The following is a 23,765-nucleotide window of genomic DNA, read 5'->3' on the forward strand; positions in this document are numbered from 1 at the left end:
TAGTAATGGCTCTATGTAGTACTGTGCGCCTCTCAGTCTGTTCTGGACTTGGGAACTGTGAAGAGACCTTTTGGTGGCATGTCTTGTGGGGTATGCATTGGTGTCCGAGCTGTGTGGCAGTAATTCAAACAGACAGCTCGGTACATTCAGCATGTCAATACCACTCATAAATACAAGCAGTGATGAGGTCAATCTCTCCTGTTCCACTGCTCAACTATACCACTGACTGACTGAATGATAATCCATTACTTTTTCCCCAGCAACTGGTGTGCCATTCTAACCTTTTCCATCATTGTTCCAGATTAGAACTCGCCCTATGTGTTCTGGTTTGTAAAAGACGCATGTTATCAGGAACATGATCAGGACACAGACAGGGGTCAGTTTTACATTATTATTGTGCTCCCATGACTCATTTGTTCCAGTTTCACTAAGCGTCAAACCTGCTGCTGACTAGCAGATCCGGCACCTGCGAGTGACTTCCACTCGTCAGTGGGTATTGTGTCAGTCCAATACAATAACTTATGACACCACCTGTTTGTATTATGATTGGATGAATGAAGCCCTCTATTCTGCCTTACAGAAACTTAGTGTACTAGTATATTAACCATATACATTTTAAATAAATGACAAGACTAATATTTGGTTGTAGGAAGTGATTTATACAATATAAAACATAGTTCAAACAGGTGATATTACCTTAAAGAATATTTGTTTTACATAAGTATTAGTTAGTTGATTGGTAAAACGCAAGAGCAATACAGAGAGAATCTAAATATTATACAATGCTTCCCATCAATCCCCCCCAAAAACACAGTCATTCTGTCGTTTTATACGCAAGGTTAATATTTGCTTTGCAGGTAAAAACAAACAAATTACCCTGTTTGTTTATTTATTGACGACGCCAGCATTTATCTTAAAATATTATAATTTTGGGTCACTATCAATATATTTGTTCCAATGGAAAATGGCAAACGTTTCTTAAATAAAAAAACTACTTGCCAATACAAGGTAGCACATTGTGTGCATTGTGAAAATATTCTCATGAGATATGATCATTCCAAATAACATTTGATCATACAAGTGAATTCTGTATAGTACATTTGGTAAATCATTTTATTTTTCATTCTACTGTCAATAACACTTAACTTTTAACCAAATGTGTAGGCACTCAGTAACGTAATGAACATGGTGGATTCATCTTCACAAAGACACTCTCATCACACCCGTTCATGCACAAACGGAGACAGGATACAAGCAACACACAACACAACCGGCAGAAAAAAAATCCCTTCTACAAAGATCAGCAAAAACAAAATCAAAGCTCCACAAAACATTTGGGCACACAATTATCAACTACAGATCATTACAAGTAAAGTAAATAAAAAGGGATTTTATTTTTCACTATTCAATCGTATTAAAGCTATGACTTTACACTGGAAGAACCTGCCAGTCTCGAATGTCCTCTTAGGGGCAAATCCTAACTTCCTAACTACCAGCATGTAATAGTGGACATGTGCGCCAACAAGAACAGAATGATTATAGTAGCTAGAGTCTGAAGATATTTCATTGTCAGTTGCTCTTCAAGGCCAAAGGGACCTGCCACATACCATTATAGCATCCAGAGTTGTAGAGGGTTTCACTTTCACAATGTGTGTATAAGGGAAACGGAGTGAACGTGAGAAAATTTAGAGAACGGGAAAAACAATAAAGATAGATGAATGGAAGTGACAAAGTGAAAGAGAGATTGAAAGAAAGAGGAGGAAGTGGCTCTAGGAAGCAGTAAACTTCCTGAGTGTGATGACGATGAGGGCGAGGAGGACTGAAGCCCCCAGGACGACTGCGATGACGATGGCTGTGATGGCGCCAGGGCCCAGAACACCTGGATACAGGGGCACACAGAGAACACACAACAAGCAAAGGTCAGAGGTTAGGCCACCAACCTGACACTCGAGTATAAAGTAGGATTGTCAAGTCAAGGTCGAATTTGATTTCAAGTGCATCATCACAGTCTCGATACACATTACAATGGTATGGTTTATTACCAATTCAGGGGTTGTGGTGTGGATTTACAGACATAAATAACCTGACCAGTGAGCTTTGGCCAATGGCTCTTCACATGCAAATGTTTGCGGAATATACTCTTTTCTAAATCCTCTGGGTATAACCCAAATTCTTTATATGAATAACATTTCTATATTATTTAACTGGTGATGGGAAATGTCTCACTTTCCTCCTCGTCCACGGCCTGCGAGTGGGTGGTGTCCTCGTACTCGAAGGTCAACACACTCTCTGTCATATCCTGGAAGGGGTCTTTGGTGGTGACTTCATATGCCCCCTCTCCGGACAGCGTGTCCTGGTTGTCCCCTTGTAAAGTAGGTGTGGGGTCTGCCACAGTCTCTGTGAACAACAGCAGTGCAACAGTGTGTGTGTGTGTGTGTTTACAATTTGGGCTTGTTCAAATAGTTAAAGAGTCTATAACTGTTTAAATGTAGCATTTTGTACATATTTGTAGTGCAAAAGTGTGGAAAACATGAGTCCATTGGAAAACAGACATTCTGACCTCAATGGGACTAACTGGTTCAACAAAACATTTCCCTGGGGATAACTCAACAAGCTCAGTCATACATGCAACTCCCTACACTTTCAGTTTCAGCTATTCAGATACTATTAGTTATATAAAAAACCAACCCTGAGGTAAGTGTGAACTGAAAATGAGAAATGTTATATTACACGTAATAGTTTGTCTAAGGAGTAGCTTTGCTGGTGAGGCGGCTGTTAATGTGAGGGACAGAGCTGTGAGTGTAAGCAAGAGTACTTACAGAGCTATATGTTAGCCCTGGTCTTTGACGCTGCAGTGGAAAGATGCTAAGCTAGTGGTTCATTCCACGAAAATAGTTCCTATTTTTTGCGTCTCTGATATTTTAAGTAGAAATTGTGCATCAATATTTAAATTCATGATATTAAATGACGTGCCCTTTTATATAGAACACGGAAAATTCAATAAATCTGCATTTTGACAAGTCCCTCCGTCAACCCTATCACTCCGAGGAAGATTTTGACCCACTTAATCCCAAAATGTCTCCAAGTTTCACCATCATTGTAAAGCCCTAGATATTTTGTTACTTTGACAAAAGTCATTTCGGAAGACTGATTTCAGATGAGCTGGTTCTACCATTTCCTGGTGTTTTGTGGTGGAAAACTGAGCGGTTCAAGAATAACAAGTCAACCCTGTTACCCATAGATAGACAGGCTGAAAAAATGTTAACAATGTAATTTGGTTTGTGAAGCTTGCATTCATTTGCCACTCCCTGTTGCACACAAGCTTCCATTCCCACTCTCACAGGGGGATTTGAGAAACAAATAGTCAACCCTGTTACTTTATTTGGCACTTACTACAGTAATTGTATTATTTAACCTCTCGAAAAGGGAAATCATTTCTTACGAAGCTGAACGTGTGCTCTATGACAGAATATTCAAATGGCGGTGAAATTGTTTGTTTTTTTACCCATGTTACACTTCTCAAAAGACACAGAATTGGTGGAACAATTATTAGCTTTCTGTGCTGCTCTGCTAGCAGCCTTAGACCCTGAAAGGAAGTCTTTGTAGGGGGATCAGCACTATCTGTACACAGTACAGGTAGCCTCCACTGTGTGCTCGCTCAACTCCGCCGCACACCTCGCTCTTCTCTCCACCCTTCATCTCCCCTCAGTCTCTCCTGCGTCTCTCACTCCTCTCACCTACATTCCACAGGTCCTAGCATTGAGGTGGTATGTGACTTTTCACACCTTCATAGTACCCATGGAATCCAGATCTCTTAAAACAAAAGCTGTCTCTCGCGCTACCCCAGTAGAAGGGAAGGCTCAAGAGTACTAAGAGTGGATTCTGGATACGGCCAATTAAATTGACTAAACTGCAACATGAAACACTGTGTCCCCCGATGGCTTGTGTTAAAGGGCAATGGAAACACTAGGATTTAGAATGCCGGCTAACTAACTGTAAACCACCGTTCCCCTTTAAGCGCACAGCTGAGCGACCGTGCTTTTATGAATCTACGGAACGGGGAATATTCGATCCCAATCTCCAAAGAAAAACAAACCGTCCACACACACACACACACACGTATGATGCACACACAAGCCCACCCATTCACTCACTGAACCCACTCAAGCTCACGCTTCACATACCAACAAAACCATTCAAACATATTTACACCTAGGCTATTTACAACAGACATTTACCTTCCAGCTATGAAGACACCTACTCGAAACTTCATAACCTTACTGAAATCTCCCAACCAAAACATTCCCACTCACCATAGCTAATAAGTGATCTTGAAAATACGCATAACCAAAAACATCACTTCAAAAGATTGTCTCCCGCATTAGAACATTCAATTCCAACTACCAACGATAAACACAGAATAATGTCCAACAACTTATGTCCATTGTGGCCCATCATTACGACTTATAATTCCAACAACACACAAACTCGTGATAGATAACCCTGTTGATGATGGCCTGTGTACTCCGGTCTGTACTCAGACAATCTTTTGAACTGATACATTTGGTTGTGCATTTTCAAGATGATCAAATAAAAGGTATTAGCTATGGTGAGTGGGAATGCTTGGTTTGGAGATTTTCAGAGTTCAGTGATGGCCTGTGTACTGCGGCCTTTACCCAGGCGGGGTATAGGTCGGGCAAGCGGGTGGGGTGAGTATTTCTGCTGCGTGTGTTGACTCGTGTTAGCATGTGGCTTCCTGTGCAGGGGCTGGCTGCAGGTACAGAGCCCTGGGCCTCTGGCCAGCCCTGCAATCAATGAGGCCTTCAGCCCATGGCACAAAAGGCAGCTTGTGCGTTCAGGGAGGGCGGCTGCAAGGCTGCAGTAGAGGCAGGCTCTAACCGGTAACGGCCAGCCAGCCCCAAACCTACAGTAGCCCCAGCCCCTAGAATGGCCGGGCACTGGACGTCAAACAAGGTTGTTTATCAAATAGTCTGTGTGTGTGTAAAAAGGCTGTGCCTCCTTGGACAGCTTTGTTTAATGAAGACGGGGAGAGAGAAAAAAAGCGCTGTGATGTTTTTTTCCGTTGGTGTTTGTTTGCCTCATCAAGGAGGGCAGGAGAAATTTGCTTCTCCGTAATTTCCAGTAATGGCTCCCAGATTTGACCGCAGCGCTACCATTGACCAGCTGAATCCTCTGTCTTTCATCTTCCACAGATCAACACTGAGCTGCATCTATTCTCATGACACAGTTTCCAAAGGTGTTCTCGCTACCGGTTTCAGGTAATACCAGTCTACCAAACCCTTCTACCTTGGTCTACACACAACCAATCTGTGACAAGACACTAACATGGGTATCACATCTAGTATGAGTAAGCCCATAGGCTCTCTGTCACTCATTGACATTATGTGAACATTTCCATGGTTTTGCAGTTAAGCTAGGGCATCCCTCCATGTCTCATTCGCCCAGAGGAACAGGTCCAAACTCCACTAACCTACACAGCTAATCTGCCTCACATCCGAAGTCTACCTCACTGAAAACCCATGATGACGGAACGTGCCATCTCAGTCTTATGTGCCTCTTCTCCCTGTGAGCTACTGTAGTGTGACCTAGACATGTCAACGAACCACAGACATTAGGAAAAGGCTGATCTCAGACACTAAAAACAAAGACAGACGTTGGTGGCTTTGACCTCTCCAGTCCAGTCAGGATTTCACACAGCCTGGAGAGATGACAGAGCTTGCAAACGGGTGTATGTGAACACCACACTGCCCGGGCACCTAGTCCTGCGGCTGTGCCCACCTCCAAAAGGGGCATTGCCTGTGCCCGTGTCCTCGCCTCACCCCTTTGACTGCCTCCCAGGTGGGGGTTTGCTCCACACCCCTTCTGACAAAACACAGGGCGATAGCTACAAATATCCTGTTTGTTTGTGAGGTTCAGAATTTATAGCAGACCTCTCGTCACCACCTGTAGGCTGGTAAAGGCCACAAGTTGGCCAGGAAGGTGCACAATGGCTGTGTCCCATTACTGTAAAACAGCTTCCTTTTCTTGTGTACTTTACTTCAATGATCACTGGACTATAAATACATTATAGTATAAATATTGGACTATAAATTGTGCCTTCCTGTATTATACTTATGCTAAAAAATGTATTATATTCTACTGAGCCATTTACCTTGTGTTCAAATGATCTTTTACTATTTCTTATTGTTGTTGTATTGTTGAGAAGGAACATGAAACTAAGCATGTAATTGGACAATGTATACCATCTGTATCCTGTACAGTTGAAGTCGGAAGTTTACATACACTTTAGCCAAATACATTTAAATTAAGTTTCACAATTCCTGACATTTAATCCTAGTCAAACTTCCCTGTCTTAGGTCAGTTAGTATCACTACTTTATTTTAAGAATGTGAAATGTCAGAATAATAGTAGAGAAAATGATTTCTTTCAGCTTTTATTTATTTCATCACATTCCCAGTGGGTCAGAAGTTTACATACACTCAATTAGTATTTGGTAGCATTGCCTTTATATTGCTTAACTTTGGTCAAACGTTTCAGGTAGCCTTCCCACAATAAGTTGGGTGAATTTTGGCCCATTCCTCCTGACAGAGCTGGTGTATCTGAGTCAGGTTTGTAGGCTTCCTGGCTCGCATAAGCTTTTTCAGGTGTGTCCACAAATTGTCTATCGGATTGAGGTCAGAGCTTTGTGATGGCCACTCCAATACCTTGACATTGTTGTCCTTAAGCCATTTTGCCACAACTTTGGAAGTATGCTTGGGGTCAGTGTCCATTTGGAAGACCCATTTGTGACCAAGCTTTAACTTCCTGACTGATGTCTTGAGATGTTGCTTCAATATATCCACATAATTTTCTTCCTCAAGATGCCATCTATTTTGGGAAGTGCACCAGTCCCTCCTGCAGCAAAGCACCCCCCACAACATGATGCTGCCACCCCCGTGCTTCACGGTTGGGATGGTATTCTTCGGCTTGCAAGCCTCCCCCTTTTTCCTCCAAACATAACGATGGTCATTATGGCCAAACAGTTATATTTTTGTTTCATCAGACCAGAGGACATTTTTCCAAAAAGTACAATCTTTGTCCCCATGTGCAATTGCAAACTGTAGTGTGGCTTTTTTTTTTTATGGCGGTTTTGGAGCAGTGCCTTCTTCCTTGCTGAGCGGCCTTTCAGGTTATGTCGATATAGGACTCATTTTACTGTGGATATAGATACTTTTGTACTGGTTTCCTCCAGCATCTTCACAAGGTCCTTTGCTGTTGTTCTCGGATTGATTTGCACTTTTCGCACCAAAGTACATTCATCTCTAGGAGACAGAACACGTCTCCTTCCTGAGCGGTATGACAGCTGCGTGGTCCCATGGTGTTTATACTTGCGTACTATTGTTTGTACAGATGAATGTGGTACCTTCAGGCATTTGGAAATTGCTCCCAAGGATGAACCAGACTTGTGGAGGTCTACAATTTTTTTCCCTGAGGTCTTTGCTGATTTCTTTTGATTTTCCCATGATGTCAAGCAAAGTGGCACTGAGTTTGAAGGTAGGCCTTGAAATACATCCACAGGTAAGTGAAATAATCTGTCTAAACAATTGTTGGAAAAATTACAAAGTAGATGTCCTAACCGACTTGCCAAAACTATAATTTGTTAACAAGAAATTTGTGGAGTGGTTGAAAAACGAGTTTTAATGACTCCAACCTCAATGTACGTAAACTTCCGACTTCAACTGTACATACGACTAATACAACTTGAAACACAGATGAGGTCAGTACAGAGGCAGTGTACTATGGCTGCGTCCAAATAATTCTAAACAGCTTTCTGTCCTTATTGACTTCCCTTCCACGACCACTAAAAGATGAGGGCTTGGTTCTCTGGAAGGGGAGAACAGGAGTACTTTTGTTTGGGTCCAAATACTGTTTTTCTTTCCTCGTCTTCTTTTCTTCGTGACCACTAAGAGAAGAACGAGCTGGATAGGTCAGGAGTCAGAGCAGAAATAAAAATGAGAAAAGGAAGATTTGGTGGAAACGGTTTAGTTAACAGCTTGTGTTCCGGCCATGAAAGAAGTCACGTGGGTGCAAAACGACTTCATTCACATCACTCATGGGTTATCTTTGAGATTTGCTGATCTTATCAAATACAGATTGTGGTGGTGCTGATACTGAATCTTATGCTTGTGAGACCATAGACATATCATTGTTACAGGAAATACAAAATTATCAAAAGAACAAATCATAAATGGAAGTGCAGTTTTAAAAAGAGACAATGCACAAGGTCCCAAGTTGAAATGCTAAACTGAACATCATGATCATGTAAACGTAGATAAAAGAAACGGTGAGCTCAGTAACACCTCAACACTTGTCTACCAAACCTCTATCAAACCATCCAGCTCATCCTACGATGATACAGGTGTGTAACAAATCATTCTAGCGATAGACAACGCCATCCTAGCGCTACATTCTCCGGCATGACATTGATGTCAAAAGCTCAGCCTGGTCACAAAAACGGGGCGGCAGAGTAGCCTAGTGGTTAGAGCGCTGGACTAGTAACCGAAAGGTTGCAAGATCGAATCCCCGAGCTGACAAGGTACAAAACTGTTGTTCTGCCCCTGAACAAGGCAGTTAACCCACTGTTCCGTCATTGAAAATAAGAATTTGTTCTTAACTGACTTGCCTAGTTAAGGTAAAATAAAAATAAATAAAAAAACATTGTCCTGGGGCATGCCAAGCAACAGTGTTGTACAGGTCACCGTTTGGGGGAAGATTTCATCAAACCAACCAGCTCAACCTAAAAATCCTTTAGGTGTGTAACTATCATTCTAGCGTTAGACTCAACGACAAGACATTGTCGTCTCAAGCACACTGCTTTCAATGTTCCACTCACTGATTACTGACAGTTGTGCACAGGTCATTGTTTGGAGGAAAAAGTGGCATGTTTCTGGTGGCTTGCTATGGCTTTAACCCTTGCCCTGACCCGTAGGGCCTTCAGTACTGCTTTCCTAAGGCCCTCACAATCCTCAGCTTTGTGGAATCCCCTTCATTCCCATGCCTCTCCTTAGGCTTATCACTTAAGTGTGAGAGTAGGAGAACAAGAGCGAATTGAAGGGAGAAAGAGAGAGAAGTAAATGAGAGAGGAAGAGGTAAACCCGAGAGAGAACTAGAAAGAAAAATAGACAAAGAAATGGGAGGGATATAGAGCTAGAGACATGGAGGGAGAGAGAAAGAGAAATGGAGAAAGCAGAGGGAGAAAGATTGAAAGAAAAACAAGGGGAAATAGAGAAAAACTAAACGAGAGGGTGAGACTTCCTGCTGATCAACATACAGAATCAGCCTTCGCTGGAAGACCACACCCACAGAGTGTCCTCTTGCGGTTCTTGTAAAAAAACAAAAAAAACTCTTACACTGTTAAGAGGGACATCAAATAAATTCCAAGTACTTGCTGTCATTTTTAACCATTTCCTCAGTGCAAGTAATTAAAATGTCAGCTGTGAGCTTTACTTTGATAAGCTCCTCTCACATTTAACAATTTTCTCTATAAAAATGACAAAACCTTATAAAGAAGCACATAGAAAAGGTTGCCGACACCTGGCAGAGTGAAACCACATCCAGATTGAGCCAATATTCTGTTTCAGAAAGGTTCTAAAACATGAGGTATTATGAAAGCAAGTGAGTCACTGTGTTCGTCAAAGACTAGCTTTCAGTCTCTAAATGTCCCTTTTCGCCAACAACTGCATCATTTAGAGTGCAAGGCCTCTCGCAACAGGGCCTCTAGGTCAATAGTGGGGGGAAATGACACGTACACACACACACCTTGAGCACAGCTAAATATGACCATACTTACCCAATGTCCACTGAAATGAGAAACATTCAGGAAAAAAACCCTAGAATATTCTGATTATTTGTCCACTGAAATAAAGTAGAACGTCGATTTGAATAAAATTTGAATGCCACTGAAATTGCACGTCATATTTAGACTACTTGTTGATGTGCTTGTTGGAGCAAAAGAAAAAGCAGGGAGTATATTTTTCCCTTTCAACTTTCCAACAACCCCTGCATTTCTGGTGGCAAATCTTGAGTCTGTTTTTCACAAGCACACCCACTTATTTCTAATCCACATCTCTACAGATGACTAAACAACCAAACCAGTGTTCTACCCTTGTCCCTTCAATCTTTCCAACCCTTGTCCTCTTGCGGTGATGTCTAAAGGCAATGTCTAAACACTCATAACATTGTAATAAATACATTTACCGTAGTGTGAACTTTTTGATGCATTCAGACTTGGGATATTCGAAACGTAAAGACCAAATAGACGTATGTATCATATATTATACTCCTTCCCATGACTAATACAAGGAAAACCAGGGGAGACACTGTCCGGCAGGGAGCTTACCTGAGTGGAGGGTGGCTACCCAGAGGCCGAGGAGGGCCATGAGGACGAGTCTGGAGACGCTGCTGCAGTTGGCCATGTTTCCTGTGTCTGTGAGGAGGATGACTGGACTGGGAGTCTCCAGAGCTCCTGAAGCATGGGCTCGTGAGGGCTGGAGCGAAGGAAAAGGGGGAAGAGAGGTGAAAGAGGGGGAGGAGGGACTGTGTATGGAGACAGAAGTGTCTGGACAGTGCAGACTTTGTCAACACCTCGGATGAGGGTCCACCCACTTCATACTCCTCAGAAAAACAAGGAAATACCCGTAGATGCTGATTAAAAGGTTAGTTAAACCGTTTCCACCTGAACAGTTAGGGTTAGGACTGGGGCAGGGTACGCTGATCCTAGATCTACCTACGGGAAACTTCTACGTGGAGAGGAAAACTCACCATCCCAACACCTTCCCAGGCCTCTCAGTCCATCGTCCCATGCCTTCCAGTTGGTAGACATCATCGATACAGACTCAGGTATTTTTTCACAAAAGTTCGTATTGGGGGTAGTATTATCTGTGGTACTGGTAAGAGGTTATGGGGGGGGGGGTCAGGTTGCCACTTGGAGATAGCTATAGGTTGTGAGAAGATATGAGCTTTGCTTCACCAGAGGTGGATTAGAGTAGTATTTGAACTCAGTGACTGGGATGAGATAAATACACAACTTTGAATCTTACACAGGATAACACATTTCCTAAAAAGTTTCAATGTTTTTTTTTTTTTTTATCTGTCTACAGTGCATCAGCATCAGAGGGGGTTGGGAGTACAAACATTGTGCAGGCAAGAAGGCAAAATGATACACTTTCAGTATTTTGAAGTTGTTCATTCATACAAAAGACAGAGGTGTGAACAGCCCACACAAGAGACTGTTTTATTTCATACCGCAATAGAAAAGTATGACTCCAGTAGTTCATCATTTTCATATATTATAATACAGATGCAGAATTGAAAGTTTATTCTTTAAACAGCCTAGTATTTTACAAGAAATGGATAACTACTTGGAACTTTCGAACATGTCCTTAAAACAGGACATCAGCGGGCACACATCCTTAGCTCCTACAATGCAACCATCATCCACAAACAACTGGCAGAAAACAGGAGTGAGGAGGGAAAATTTAACAAAATGGAAGGGGGAGGAAAAACTTTCAATAAATAAAAAACAAAAAGGGTTATAAATGCCAATTTTTTTTCACCGAAAATCCCCCCGCATCCCCACCCTTATGTCCACGCGTTAAAAAATTCCATGGGTAGATGATTGCATCAGGAAATGGCCTCTCTTTTGGGTACTTTCAGACACCAGCGACTAGGAGGGAACTAAACAGCCAACCATAGACGGGGAGAGACATCCACATCCTCCTCATCCCCTTAGCTCGGCTCTCTTCTCCGAGAGAAGTCAGATTTCAATTCATAGATTTTTTTGTTCAGTTCATTCAATGTTTCATTGTGTGAATGTTCCGTTTGATTGTCTGGCTGCGTCATTAGCCTTCTCCCGGTCTCCCATAGGGCAAAATACTCATTAGGGATGTTTTTTGGGGTTGGGCTCCTTTGGCACTGGAAAGCATCCCCAGCTTCCAATGACAAACATTAAATTAACTTAAACAGAACAGAAAGAGGATGCATTTTCAAAAAAGAAAAGTAAAGGGATTGGGAGGTGGGGGACGGAACGCGTGGGCGGGTAAAATGACAGTTGTTCAAAACGGATTGAGTCAGTGGCGGCAGAGCGGTCCCTTTAAAAGTCCTCCACCGTCTCTATCTCGCCCATATTCAACCTCTCAGATGCCGCGTTCACAGAAAAACCTGGGGAGAGGAGAGAACAGGAAAAGTTGCGTTATAGTCAATGTCAAACAGTTAAACGATAGAGCACTTCTTATCAACTGATGCTGTGAGTTGCCAGGTTAAAGCTGTATCAATTACAAGTGGTGATATAGGAATGAAGGTGATACAATAACAAATTACTGTCATACTCTTAACTCCTTCAAAAAATGCATAATTGTATTTGTCCTCACCTAGCAGGCTGGGGTCTGCCCGGACCATCTTCTGCTTTTTCTTCTTCTTCCCTGAGGTGACGGTCTCGAAACGTGCCTGCTGCTGGAGGCTTGTGTGGTTCGACTGGTACCGAGACTGAGAGCCCGTCCCGCTCACGCCCCACACTGAATCCTGGGAAATGGAGTCACAGGGGAAATGAGGGGTGAGATAATTACTAACTAGTGGTGTTGCACAGTATACCGGTACCAAAACGTCATAATACATATGATCCCAGCATTTTTTAATACTAATTATCGTTACATATAATAATAGCCATATCTAGGAAAACCAAAGTTCCAAAGGCCGGGCCAATAGTGTATAAGAGGTCATACAAGACGTTTTGAAGCGATTCATATGTTGATGTAAAGAATATTTGCTGGTCTGTGGTGTGTAATGAGGAGCAACCAGAAGCTGCACTTGACGCATTTACGAAACTACTTATTCCAGCTACTAATAAGCACGCACCCATTAAGAAAAGGACTGTAAAAACTGTTAAATCCCCTTAGATTGATGAGGAATTGAAAAATTGTATGGTTGAGAGGGATGAGGCAAAAGGTATGGCAATTAAGTCTGGCAGCCCAACTGATTGGCAAAAGAACTGCAAATTAAGAAATCATGTGACTAAACTAAATAAAAAGAAATGAAACAAAGAAATTATATAAAGAATGATATTAAAAAGCTTTGGGGCACCTTAAATGAAATTTGGAGAAAAAAAGCCAACTCGGCTCCTTCATTTATTGAATCAGATGACACTCAACAAACACAGCACTTACACAAATGATGATCGGCTGAGAGAAATTGATGATAAAATGATTGTGGGGGCTGTCTTGTTAGACTTCAGTGCAGCTTTTGACATTATTGATCATAGTCTGCTGCTGGAAAAACATGTGTGTTATGGCTTTACACCCCCTGCTATAATGTGGATACAGAGTTACTTGTCTAACAGAACAGAGGGTGTTCTTTAATGGAAGCCTATCAAATATTATCCAGTTAGAATGAGGAATTCTGTTTAGCTGTTTTTTCCCCTTGCTTTTTAACATTTTTACTAACGACACGCCACTGACTAAGTAAAGCCAGAGTTTCTATGCATGCGGATGACAACACTATACAGTGACTGAAATGACTGCAACAATCAACAAAGAGCTGCAGTTGGTTTAAGAGTGGGTGGCAAGGAATAAGTTAAAATGGCAAAATGGCTCAGAACAGGGCAGCACGGCTGGCCCTTGGATGTACACAGAGAGCTAATATTAATAATATGCATGTCAATCTCTTCTGGCTGAAAGTGGAGGACAGATTGATTTCATCACTACTTTTATTTATGAGAGGTATTGACAAGTTGAATGCACCGAGCTGCCGGTCTAAACTACTGGCACACAGTGTTAACTCGAAATGACACAACGACAAGGTTCCAGTTTAACAAAGTTGACTGTACCGTATGAACACACTACAAGGTAGCCATTCCACTCTAGGCTAAGTCCATCAACGACAAGACTCCCTGCGCAGGCGCACTCTTGACTGAGTGATAGCCCCGTAATAACAGAAATATAGGGATACTTAAGTTCATGTTTTAACAATCTCCCCCTTTTCTTTAAAGACAAATAAAACATCAACAACATAATTAAATGTCCAAGTATTATTCAAGTTCCCCATTACAAATGGGTTGAGTGACAGTTTTTATTTGTATTACTCAAGCTGCCACTTTCCATTACTGAGAGCCCGTAGGAGCACAAGACCGGATGCGGCTTTTTTAGTCAGAAAGCTGTTCCTTTGTAGTCGACCTGGTAAAAAGCTTTGAGGTGTGGAATCACATTTGTAGCAAAGGTCTGTGAGCCACCCCAGATAAAGTCATCAACATGACAGGCAAGTACTCCAGTCACATTGCAGTCTTGATCAAGCCAATAGAAGACTGCAGGATCCACTTGTGACATTTTTCCAACTGTATTCAGCATTGTTGCCTTGACTTTGTTGTACCAGTAGAGTGATGCATCTGCCAGTCCATACACACACTTTTTTAGTTTCCACAGTGTTCCTTCGCTTTTAGCTTCAGGCGGAGGTCGGATGTGAATGTCCCTTGACAGCTCTGTTCCCTGCAAAAATGCAAATTTGATGTTTATGGAATTAAGTTTCATTTTTTTTTCTGACAGATCACAGACATTAGCAATCTGAGTGACTCTGAGGCGCATGTCGGTGAGTCTTTTGGGAGTTGTTTAGCAGCCAGCTCCTCAAAACCTCTAGCCACTAGACGTGCTTTAGGCACTATTCCAGTTAAGGACTCTTTAAGGGTACACACCCACCTTGTTGAGACACATTTTTGGTCAATGTCTTTGACTTCCTCAAACACTCAATTTTTCCTCCAATTACTGAGCTCATCTAGCTTAGCTGAGTCAAATGACACGTCCTTTGTTTCAAGTACATCATCATTTTGAATGTCACTGTTTATCTCGATTTTCTATTGGTTCAATTCTGAGATTATCTACAAGTGACAGGTCAGCTGACCCTGTTGTACCAGAAAGTGTAGCTGGTTCAGAGTACTGCAAGTTGTACCAGTTCTGGTGTTTTCCTTTGGCTTTTCCTGCTCGTCCAATGACGGTTGCAGTATGTGGAATACCACTTCTCTGTCCATGTATTTAACAGTTTGTCCAGTTTTCAGATTGGAACAACCATGTTCTCTTAACACGTGGCTGATGTTGAATGTTTTCCTCATTTGAACGCTCAACAGTATTATCTGTGGCATGTTTGAAGGTCTCTGCTCCATTTCCTGTGTCAGTTTCAGTGTCCATATCATTCGATGCGACATCTGGTAGGTTTGTGTCTGTTACTGTGTCCTTTTTGTCATTTTCATTAGGAGACATTCTCAGCAACAGCCCCTCTATCTTGTTGATCATTTACTTTACGCAATCTTGAGTGATGCACCCTGACAATGATGCCTCCGTGCCTCACAAATATCACCACACCATCTTGGCCAATGACTACTCCCGGTCCCTTCCACTCTTGACAGTCAACTCGTTTGTAGTACACTTTGTCTCCAGTTTCGTACTTCTCATCGGTGGGTCGTAGCTGTTTCCGCAGAGCACTGCGAATTCTGAGCACTCTGCTTCAGTGAACGCTTTTCTCGCTGCATGTAGTGCTGAAAGGTGCTGTCCCACCCATGCACTCACACTGGCCCCTTCTAGTGCTGGTGGCTTGTCAACCAGTACAGAGGGAAGATTAGGGTTCTGCCCGAACACTAGTTGGTATGGGCTGTAACCATGAACATTGGGCATTGAGTTTTTTGCCATCAAAGCCCAATCTAGGGCTGTGTTCCACTCACATCCATTGTCTTGCTTCACTTTCAGCATGATCTCTGTGAGTGTTTGATTGTGTCTCTCCACAAGTCCATTGCTCCATGGACTGTATGCAGCAGTTGTCTTTACTTCCATGTTGAAGTTCTCTGCCATTTCTCTTATTTCATTATTATTGAATTCTCCTCCATTGTCACTGTACAATTTCTGGGGTGGGCCATGGACACATATCCAGGGATGAATGAAGTGCCTGACGATGTCACTGGGTTTCTTTGTATTCACAATGCTTCCAGCGCTGAAGCGTGTGAAGTGGTGGATTATGTGAAGGTACCACACACTTGGTCCTAACTCATGTTGATCTACAGCCACTGTTTCATTGTACTTGGAAGCCAGTGGCAAACCAACAGCTGGTTTGGGCTTAGGCTTACTGTATTTTTGACATGTCTCACAACTGTTAACTATCTGCTGTAGAATGGAAATACTCTCATCATTATTCCCTGAATTGCTGAGTAACTTTGAAGTCTGTCAACTGTGGCATGTCCAAACTGTTTGTGAAGCTTTAACAATACTTTGTCTTTTTATTTTGTGTTCATGTTCTCTGTGACTGTCAGAATCTCCATGTGCTCTGTGTCCATCAGTATCTCATTTTTGCATGGACTCTGTGTGATGTCTTTGTCTAAAATGTTTACACAATAGTGGCCTGAGGTAGTAAGTTCAAGAATCACTGGTTGTTTAAACATCACTGCCTTGTCATGTTTTATGTCTAGTACAGCCCCTGCCTTCTTGAGGGAAGCTTTGCTTAATAGTAAGGGGATATCTGTAGGGACCACCTCTGTTTCAATGTGACACTTAGTCTGACCAATTTTTGCTGGTATCTTAACTCTTGGTAGAATGGACAATTCTCCCATCTCCAAATTTGAAAGCTCTGTTGCTTGGTGTGTCAATCATATTTTGTACTTCTTTCATATTTAGTTCACTGACATAGCTATCAAGCCATTTTGCACCACACTCTGTCCGTGTACATGCAGTATCAATCACAGCAGATCCTAAGGATTCAACTATAAAAACCTCAGTATCAGATTCATTTGAAAACAGTGTAATGTTACACTGCTCTATATCTGTGTTTACATTTTCCTCTGTTAGTTTAACTTGTTCATTTTTATGAGGACAGTCTTTAACCCAATGGTAAGTGCTTTGACAAATAGCACACTTTGATCTCCTTCCATATTTGTCCAGTGGATTTGTTCCGGGAACTGGCGCCCCCTTCTGGTTGTCTTGAGAACGTGACTTGTTGGCGCCTTTTCTCTGCTGCTCACTGTAATATGCTGCGTCACTCACTTGCAATCCATCTGTTATTGGCGCGACAGACGTCTTTTCACCAAAAATAATTTTTAGTGCCGACTTCATTGATGCAAAAGTCAGTACAGTACAAGCAGTCAAAGCCAACTGTTTCTCCCTACCAACTAGACAGGCAGTATCTAGCAACTTGAAAGCTAACACTGCATCCGGGAGAACCACGTGGTACTTGCGCATCCTATTGTACCTCTGTTCGAAATCAATGATGTAGGCTGTCATTGCAACCGAAATATCTCTCGTAACACTGTCAAAGTGTGAATATGCCTCGTAGGCACGGTCTTTCTCTTCTTTAAGAAACAAAGAATCCAGTGCTCTGATCAAAGTTCCATACCATCATCCTTGTTCAATTCCTCAACGGATATTTCCAGTGCTGTATCTCTCGCTCTTTCCTCGAGCGATAATACCACCGCAAGTGCTTGCTTTATCGCATCCAGATTAGTAACCCGTGTCCAGATTACAAGTTCATTTTTCCAACTTTCGTACGACCTCTTCTCGTCGAAGCGAGGTGGCACATTGTAGTTATTAGCCATCCTCTGCTACCAGTGTTAACTCGAAATGACACAACGACAAGGTTCCAGTTTAACAAAGTTGACTGTACCGTATGAACACACTACAAGGTAGCCATTCCACTCTAGGCTAAATCCATCAACGACAAGACTCCCTGCGCAGGCGCACTCTTGACTGAGTGATAGCCCCGTAATAACAGAAATATAGGGATACTTAACACCCAGCTCGGACACCCATGCATACCCCGCAAGACATGCCACAATAGGTCTCTTCACAGTCCCCAAGACCAGAACTGACTATGGGAGGCGCACAGTACCACACAGAGCCATGACTACATGGAACTCTATTCCACATCAAGTAACTGACGCAAGCAGTAAAATTAGATTTAAAAAAACAGATAAAAAAAAAAACACCTTATGGAACAGCGGGGACTGTGAAGCAACACAAACAATGGCGCACACACACACACGATAACATACACACTATACATACACAGATTTAGTACTGTAGATATGTGGTAGTGGTGGAGTATGGGCCCGAGGGCACACAGTGTGTTGTGAAATCTATGAATGTATTGTAATGTTTTAAAATTGTATAAACTGCCTTAATTTTGCTGGACCCCAGGAAGATTAGCTGCTGCTTTGGCAATACTAGTCTCTTTTACACGCTGGTCCAATAACTTACACTTCACTTCCATGCGCATATTACGTGTGGCAGCTGTTGTCACGACTTCCGCCGAAGTCGGCTCCTCTCCTTGTTCGGGTGGTGGTCGACGTCACCAGCTTTCTAGCCATCGCTGCTCCATTTTTCATTGTTCCATTTGTTTTGTCCCCTGCACACCTGGTTTACATTCCCAATCACACTGCATGTATTTATTCCTCTGTTTCCACCCCCCCCCCCCCCCCATGTCTTTGTGTGAAATTGGTTTTTGTTACGTGTTGTGTGTACGCGCCAGGCTGGGTTTTTCCCAGTTATTCCGTGTTTTTTCCACGAAGGATGTTTATTGTAAAACATTTTATCATTTTTGTGACTGTTTCGCGCCTTGCACTTTTACCTTTGGCTGGAGGTTTTGACGCAGTGGCGTCTGTCTGTTTTATTGCCTCTGCCTAAAATAAAGTGTGTGCCTGTTCACAACTCTCTGCTCTCCTGCACCTGACTTCTCCACCAGTAGCGCACAACCTTGACAGCTGTAATCTGCCAGCCGCATCCCCTTCCAGCCCTCCCTCACCTGCTTCTCTCGGTCCGCTCTTCATGCACATCTAATCCTCCATCAGATTTTAAAATATAATTTAGCTGTGATGGCGAGGGTGGATGGAGACCCTGATCAGTCTTCTGTGATACATTGGAGCAGCGCGAACATAGTTGGATATCATTTCACCACCAGAGTTGTTGCCAGATAATTTAATGTTCATTCTACCATAAGGCGCCTCCAATGTTGTTTTAGAGAATTTGGAAGTACGTCCAACCGGCCTCAAAACGCAGACGATGTGTAACCACGCCAGCCCAGAACCTCCATATCCGGCTTCTTCACCTGCGGGATTGTCTGAGACCAGCCACCTGGACAGCTGATTAAACTGAGGAGTATTTCTGTCTGTAATAAAGCCCTTTTGTAGGGGAAGAAAACTCACTGATTGGCTGGGCCTGGCGCCCCAATTGACTGATTTCCTTATATGAACTGTAACTCCGTAAAAATGCATGTGGCATTTATATTTGTGTTCAGTATATATTCCTTCCTCCATTCTTCCAGCCAAATCAAAGGTAGGCCTTTGCAAATATGAGCAAATTAGCCATTCTATGCAGTATTCTATTATAAAGTGAACAGTGTAAAGTAATATGTGTTGTATTGAGTAGAAATGTGAATATCAGTGACAGGTGTTGTATAGCACATGAGCATCATGTTAAGAAAATATGTGAACAAGTGTCAGGGGACAAGGTGAACAGGATGCCAGGCATATCTGAAATGTTTCCCCGGTTGTATCGCGTTACTTGACCTTCTATCGATAATAAAATATTACCAACGTGACAACACTAGATAGTTCAACTATTGGTGGTGGATGAGGTGAGCATCCCCCTACTGTTTAAAGCGCTTTGAAAAGCGCAATAAGTCCAATCGATTATCATACAACTATAGACTACAACAACGCCAAAAGGTTTTGCAATGGAAAACAGATTGCAAAAAAAACGAGTTTCTTTTGGACAAAATCAGGAAGTTCCTTCTCCGTTTTTGTCTCGTTTGGTTACTACAAGATAGCTACACCCGAGTTTACCAATGAACTGCTGTGCCATGTTTCTCTCACCTGTTGTTGCTGTCGCTGTTTGAGAGTCGGCTGCTGGTTCTGTGGGGCCTGGGGCTCTTTCTGTTGGTTGGCCTTCTGCTTGGCACGGCGTTCCAGGAACTGCTTGGCAAACTCCTTAGCCTCGGACGTGTCCCCCAAGTAGGCGCGCACGTAGTCGTGCACCTCGTACGGACTGTCCACCTCCTTCAGGAAAGACGCAAATGTCGGGACTAGAGGAAGAGGGCCGGGTGAGTTTTAAAGGTGGGATCACACACAGTCAACGTTACTTTAGGTTCAAGGTATCTTTAGGGTGCGTCTGAATTGACACCCTTTCCCTATATAGTGCACCATTTTTGACCAGGGTCCAAGGAATAGGGGGTGCCATTTCGGACGCATCTAGGTTGTTGGTGGTGTGTGTGCGTATATTATATACTCACCATCCAGGTTGTTGGCGGTGTTGAGGGTGTGCAGGGTCTGCTCACACCACTGCATGAAGCCATCCTGCTGGCTCTTATTAACCCCCTGGAACAACTTCAGCAGCTTCTCCTCCTCCTCCACCTTCTTATTGGCCCGACTGCTGCTCACACAGTTACCACACATACACACACAATTAGATACACTGGCCCCAAAACTTTAAAGACTTCCTGTTAAACCATCATTATATTTATAAGTGATTCATCATATTCAGGGATGCAAACTGGTAAGGGCCCAAAAATGTCAAACTTGTGGAAAGTCCATATGAAGTGAACGAATATTTGCTTATTTTCAGAGAATAACAAGTACACAATACACATATTTCAAAATAATGTCCTGTGGTATGGGGGAGTAGGGCTCCTTGGTCTGGACTGAAAGTTTATCATGACATGCACAATATACCGTAATTCCCGGACTATTAAGCGCACCTGAATATAATCCGCACCAACTGAAAAAAATAATATAATAATAAAAAAATAAAAATAATAATAAATATAAATATATATATATAAAATATTATTTTGAACATAAATAAGCAGCACATGTCTATAAGCCGCAGGTGCCTACCGGTACATTGAAACAAATGAACTTTACACAGGCTAACGAAACACGGCTTGTAACAAAAATAAATAGGCTTTAACGAAACACAGCTTGTAACAAAAAATAAAACATTTGCAGTAAGCTTTAGTTGTCTTTTTGCACTGAGTCAATTCCTCACGCTGCTGTTTCCAACGTCTTATCATCGACTCATTAAGACCAAGCTCCCGTGCAGCAGCTCCATTTCCTTTTCCAACAGCCAGATCAATCACCCTCAACTTGAGAGCTGCATCATATGCATTTCTCCGTGTCTTTGCCATGATGAGGGTGACAAATTGAAAGCGGGGAAAAATCCATATATTAGCCGCGCCATTGTTTAAGCCGTGAGGTTCAAAGCCTGGGAAAAAAGTTGCGGCTTATAGTCCGGAATTTACGGTATATATAGTATTAGAGAAGTGAGACCAGATTTGTGTTTTACTTGTCTTTATACACCTCTATGGAACAACTTGTCAAATACAGGTGCATTGAATACTGATGTATTCCTGTCTCGGGAGACATTATCAATGCATGTCATGATAAACTTTTAGTATATATATATAAAACATTTATTTATACGCACAAAAGTATGTGGACACCCCTTCAAATTAGTGGATTCGGCTATTTCAGCCACACCCATTGCAAACAGGTGGATAAAACCGAGCACACCACCATGCAATCTCCAAACATTGGCAGAATGGCCTTTCAACATGGCACCATCATAGGATGCCACCTTTCCAACAAGCCAGTTTGTCAAATTTCTGCTGCCCCAGTCAACAGTAAGTGCTGTTATTGTGAAGTGGAAGCATCAAGGAGCAACAACGGCTCAGCCGCAAAGTGGTAGGCCACACAAGCTCACAGAATGGGACCGCTGAGTGCTGAAGCGCATAAAAATAGTTTGTCCTCGGCTGCAACACTCATTACAGAGTTCCAAACTGCCTCTGGAAGCAACGTCAGCACAAGAACTGTTCGTCAGGAGCTTCATGAAATGGGTTTCCATGGCAGAGCAGCCGCACACAAGCCTAAGATCACCATGCACAATGTCAAGCGTAGGCTGGAGTGGTGTAAACCTCATAATAGTCATAATAGTTTGTAGACCAAACCGTTTGGATGCTACCGACGATTTTGTGAGACGACCGATCTGACAAGGTCTGACAAACACCGCTCTAGCTCCGTCACCTTTCACCACAGATGCGACATGAATTGAGATGCATCCAACGCAAAAAAACAGATCTAGATTAAACTGACAGATTTGTATCTTTTTTATATATTTATGGTAATTTGATTTCCACGGGGGCACGGACATTGACACTAGGGGGTTAAAGGAGAAAGCCAAAGAACGATATAAACTGCTTCAGAACTTTATTTTCCTGGGTGGAACAGTGAAACGGAACAATTGATTTTTTGCTTTTGTTCAGAACGAAACGATTGGAAAATAATTTTGGTTGAAACACGTTTTCTTTTATACGGTATGACTTTATCACCTAAAACAATTGGGATGGAAATGTAGTTAGTGAAACTGAAACAGAGCATCCTGAATGGCAGGAGGCAGCAAACATGATTTACAACATGTTGCAATAGTTGTTGGACTGCCAAGAAATGTGTTGGTGAATTATGTTAATCATACATTGAACTGCATCCATCTACTCCGCCAACAATGCCTTACTCTACGTCATGGAATGTTGAGTCAAATATTAAAAAATGTAACCTCTCATGAAGTTGGTTTTGTAGCATTAACTGGGAATTTGATATTTTTGACTGATATGATTGCCTGTTTCATATCTACAAAGTAGCTAAAAAGCTGTCAGTTTCACTTAATACAACAACTCATGTAAATAAACACTAATCATACAGGTCTCTACTCTGAAATGTTTTACAAGGAGTACATGAGAACAATGAAACTATTTGAGGTGTTATAATGTGTTATAAGTGTTATAATGATAAGAAATGATCCCAGAATTTGGGGAGTGTTCCATGCTCAGTCAGGCATAATGTACCCTCAAATATGAGTCACTTAGGTGAGACATTTTCAGCTGCCCCTTTAGGGGCGGGAGGTTGCCGTGGTAGCGGTGGAGAATCTCTTGGCTAACCCTGGCATCAAACACAAACTAACATTGAAAAATAAGCTAGGGTGTCAACAAAATGTAAATGGCCAAAAAGTAAATGATACAAGGGTGCCAAACACATTTGGCTGCATCTGTAAGTCAAATTTTCACTTAGTCATACATTGATGTCAATAACAATGGGAGACTAATAAAATATGATGTACCACATCCGGCGCCGACAGATGGCCGCCTCGCGTTCTCAGGAAACTGCAGTATTTTGTTTTTTTATGTATTATTTCTTACACTGTTACCCCAGGAAATCTTAAGTCTCATTACGTACAGCCGGGAGGAACTATTGGATATAAGAACAACGTCAACTTACCAACATTACGACCAGGAATATGACTTTCCCGAAGCGTATCCTCTGTTTGGACCACCACCCAGGACAATGGATTGGATCCCAGCAGGCGACCCAAAACAACAGCGCCGCAGAAGGGGCAGACGGAGCGGTCTTCTGGTCAGGCTCCGTAGACGGGCCCACCGCTCCCGAGTATACTACTAGCCAACGTTTAGTCTCTTGACAACAAGGTAGACGAAATACGAGCAAGGGTTGCCTTCCAGAGAGACATCAGAGATTGTAGCATTCTGTTTCACGGAAACATGGCTCACTCAGGAAACGTTATCAAAGTCGGTAGAGCCACCTGTTTTCTTCACGCATCACGCCGACAGAAACAAACATCTCTCTGGTAAGAAGAAGGGCGGGGGTGTATGCCTTATGATTAACGAGTCGTGGTGTGATCATAACA

At 42.4% G+C, this 23,765-nt stretch overlaps 2 protein-coding genes across 10 annotated transcripts in view; both read right to left on the minus strand.

The window, feature by feature from the left end:
• Positions 1–638: 638 nt before the first annotated feature.
• snorc (secondary ossification center associated regulator of chondrocyte maturation) lies at positions 639–10,574 on the minus strand. Its single transcript, XM_014139590.3, has 3 exons — positions 10,400–10,574; positions 2,227–2,397; positions 639–1,879 (listed from the first exon to the last, which is right to left on the minus strand). Exons 1-3 carry the CDS (start codon positions 10,473–10,475, stop codon positions 1,770–1,772), a joined length of 357 nt encoding a protein of 118 aa, XP_013995065.1. The 5' UTR covers positions 10,476–10,574; the 3' UTR covers positions 639–1,769.
• Positions 10,575–11,262: 688 nt separating this feature from the next.
• The window catches only part of gigyf2 (GRB10 interacting GYF protein 2), a 45,788-nt gene continuing 33,285 nt past the window's right edge, over positions 11,263–23,765 (minus strand). For all 9 annotated transcript variants that reach the window (XM_082960823.1, XM_082960819.1, XM_082960822.1 and 6 more), the window contains exons 25-28: positions 20,305–20,444; positions 19,889–20,097; positions 12,429–12,579; positions 11,263–12,219 (exon numbers count right to left, since the gene is read on the minus strand). In XM_082960823.1, coding sequence (XP_082816949.1) covers positions 12,152–12,219; positions 12,429–12,579; positions 19,889–20,097; positions 20,305–20,444 — 568 coding nt within the window. In that variant the 3' untranslated portion in view covers positions 11,263–12,151. The remainder of the gene's footprint in view (positions 12,220–12,428; positions 12,580–19,888; positions 20,098–20,304; positions 20,445–23,765) is intronic.

Source organism: Salmo salar, chromosome 14 (assembly GCF_965601325.2).
Source record: "Salmo salar chromosome 14, fSalSal1, whole genome shotgun sequence".
Classification (NCBI taxonomy): Eukaryota; Metazoa; Chordata; class Actinopteri; order Salmoniformes; family Salmonidae; genus Salmo; species Salmo salar.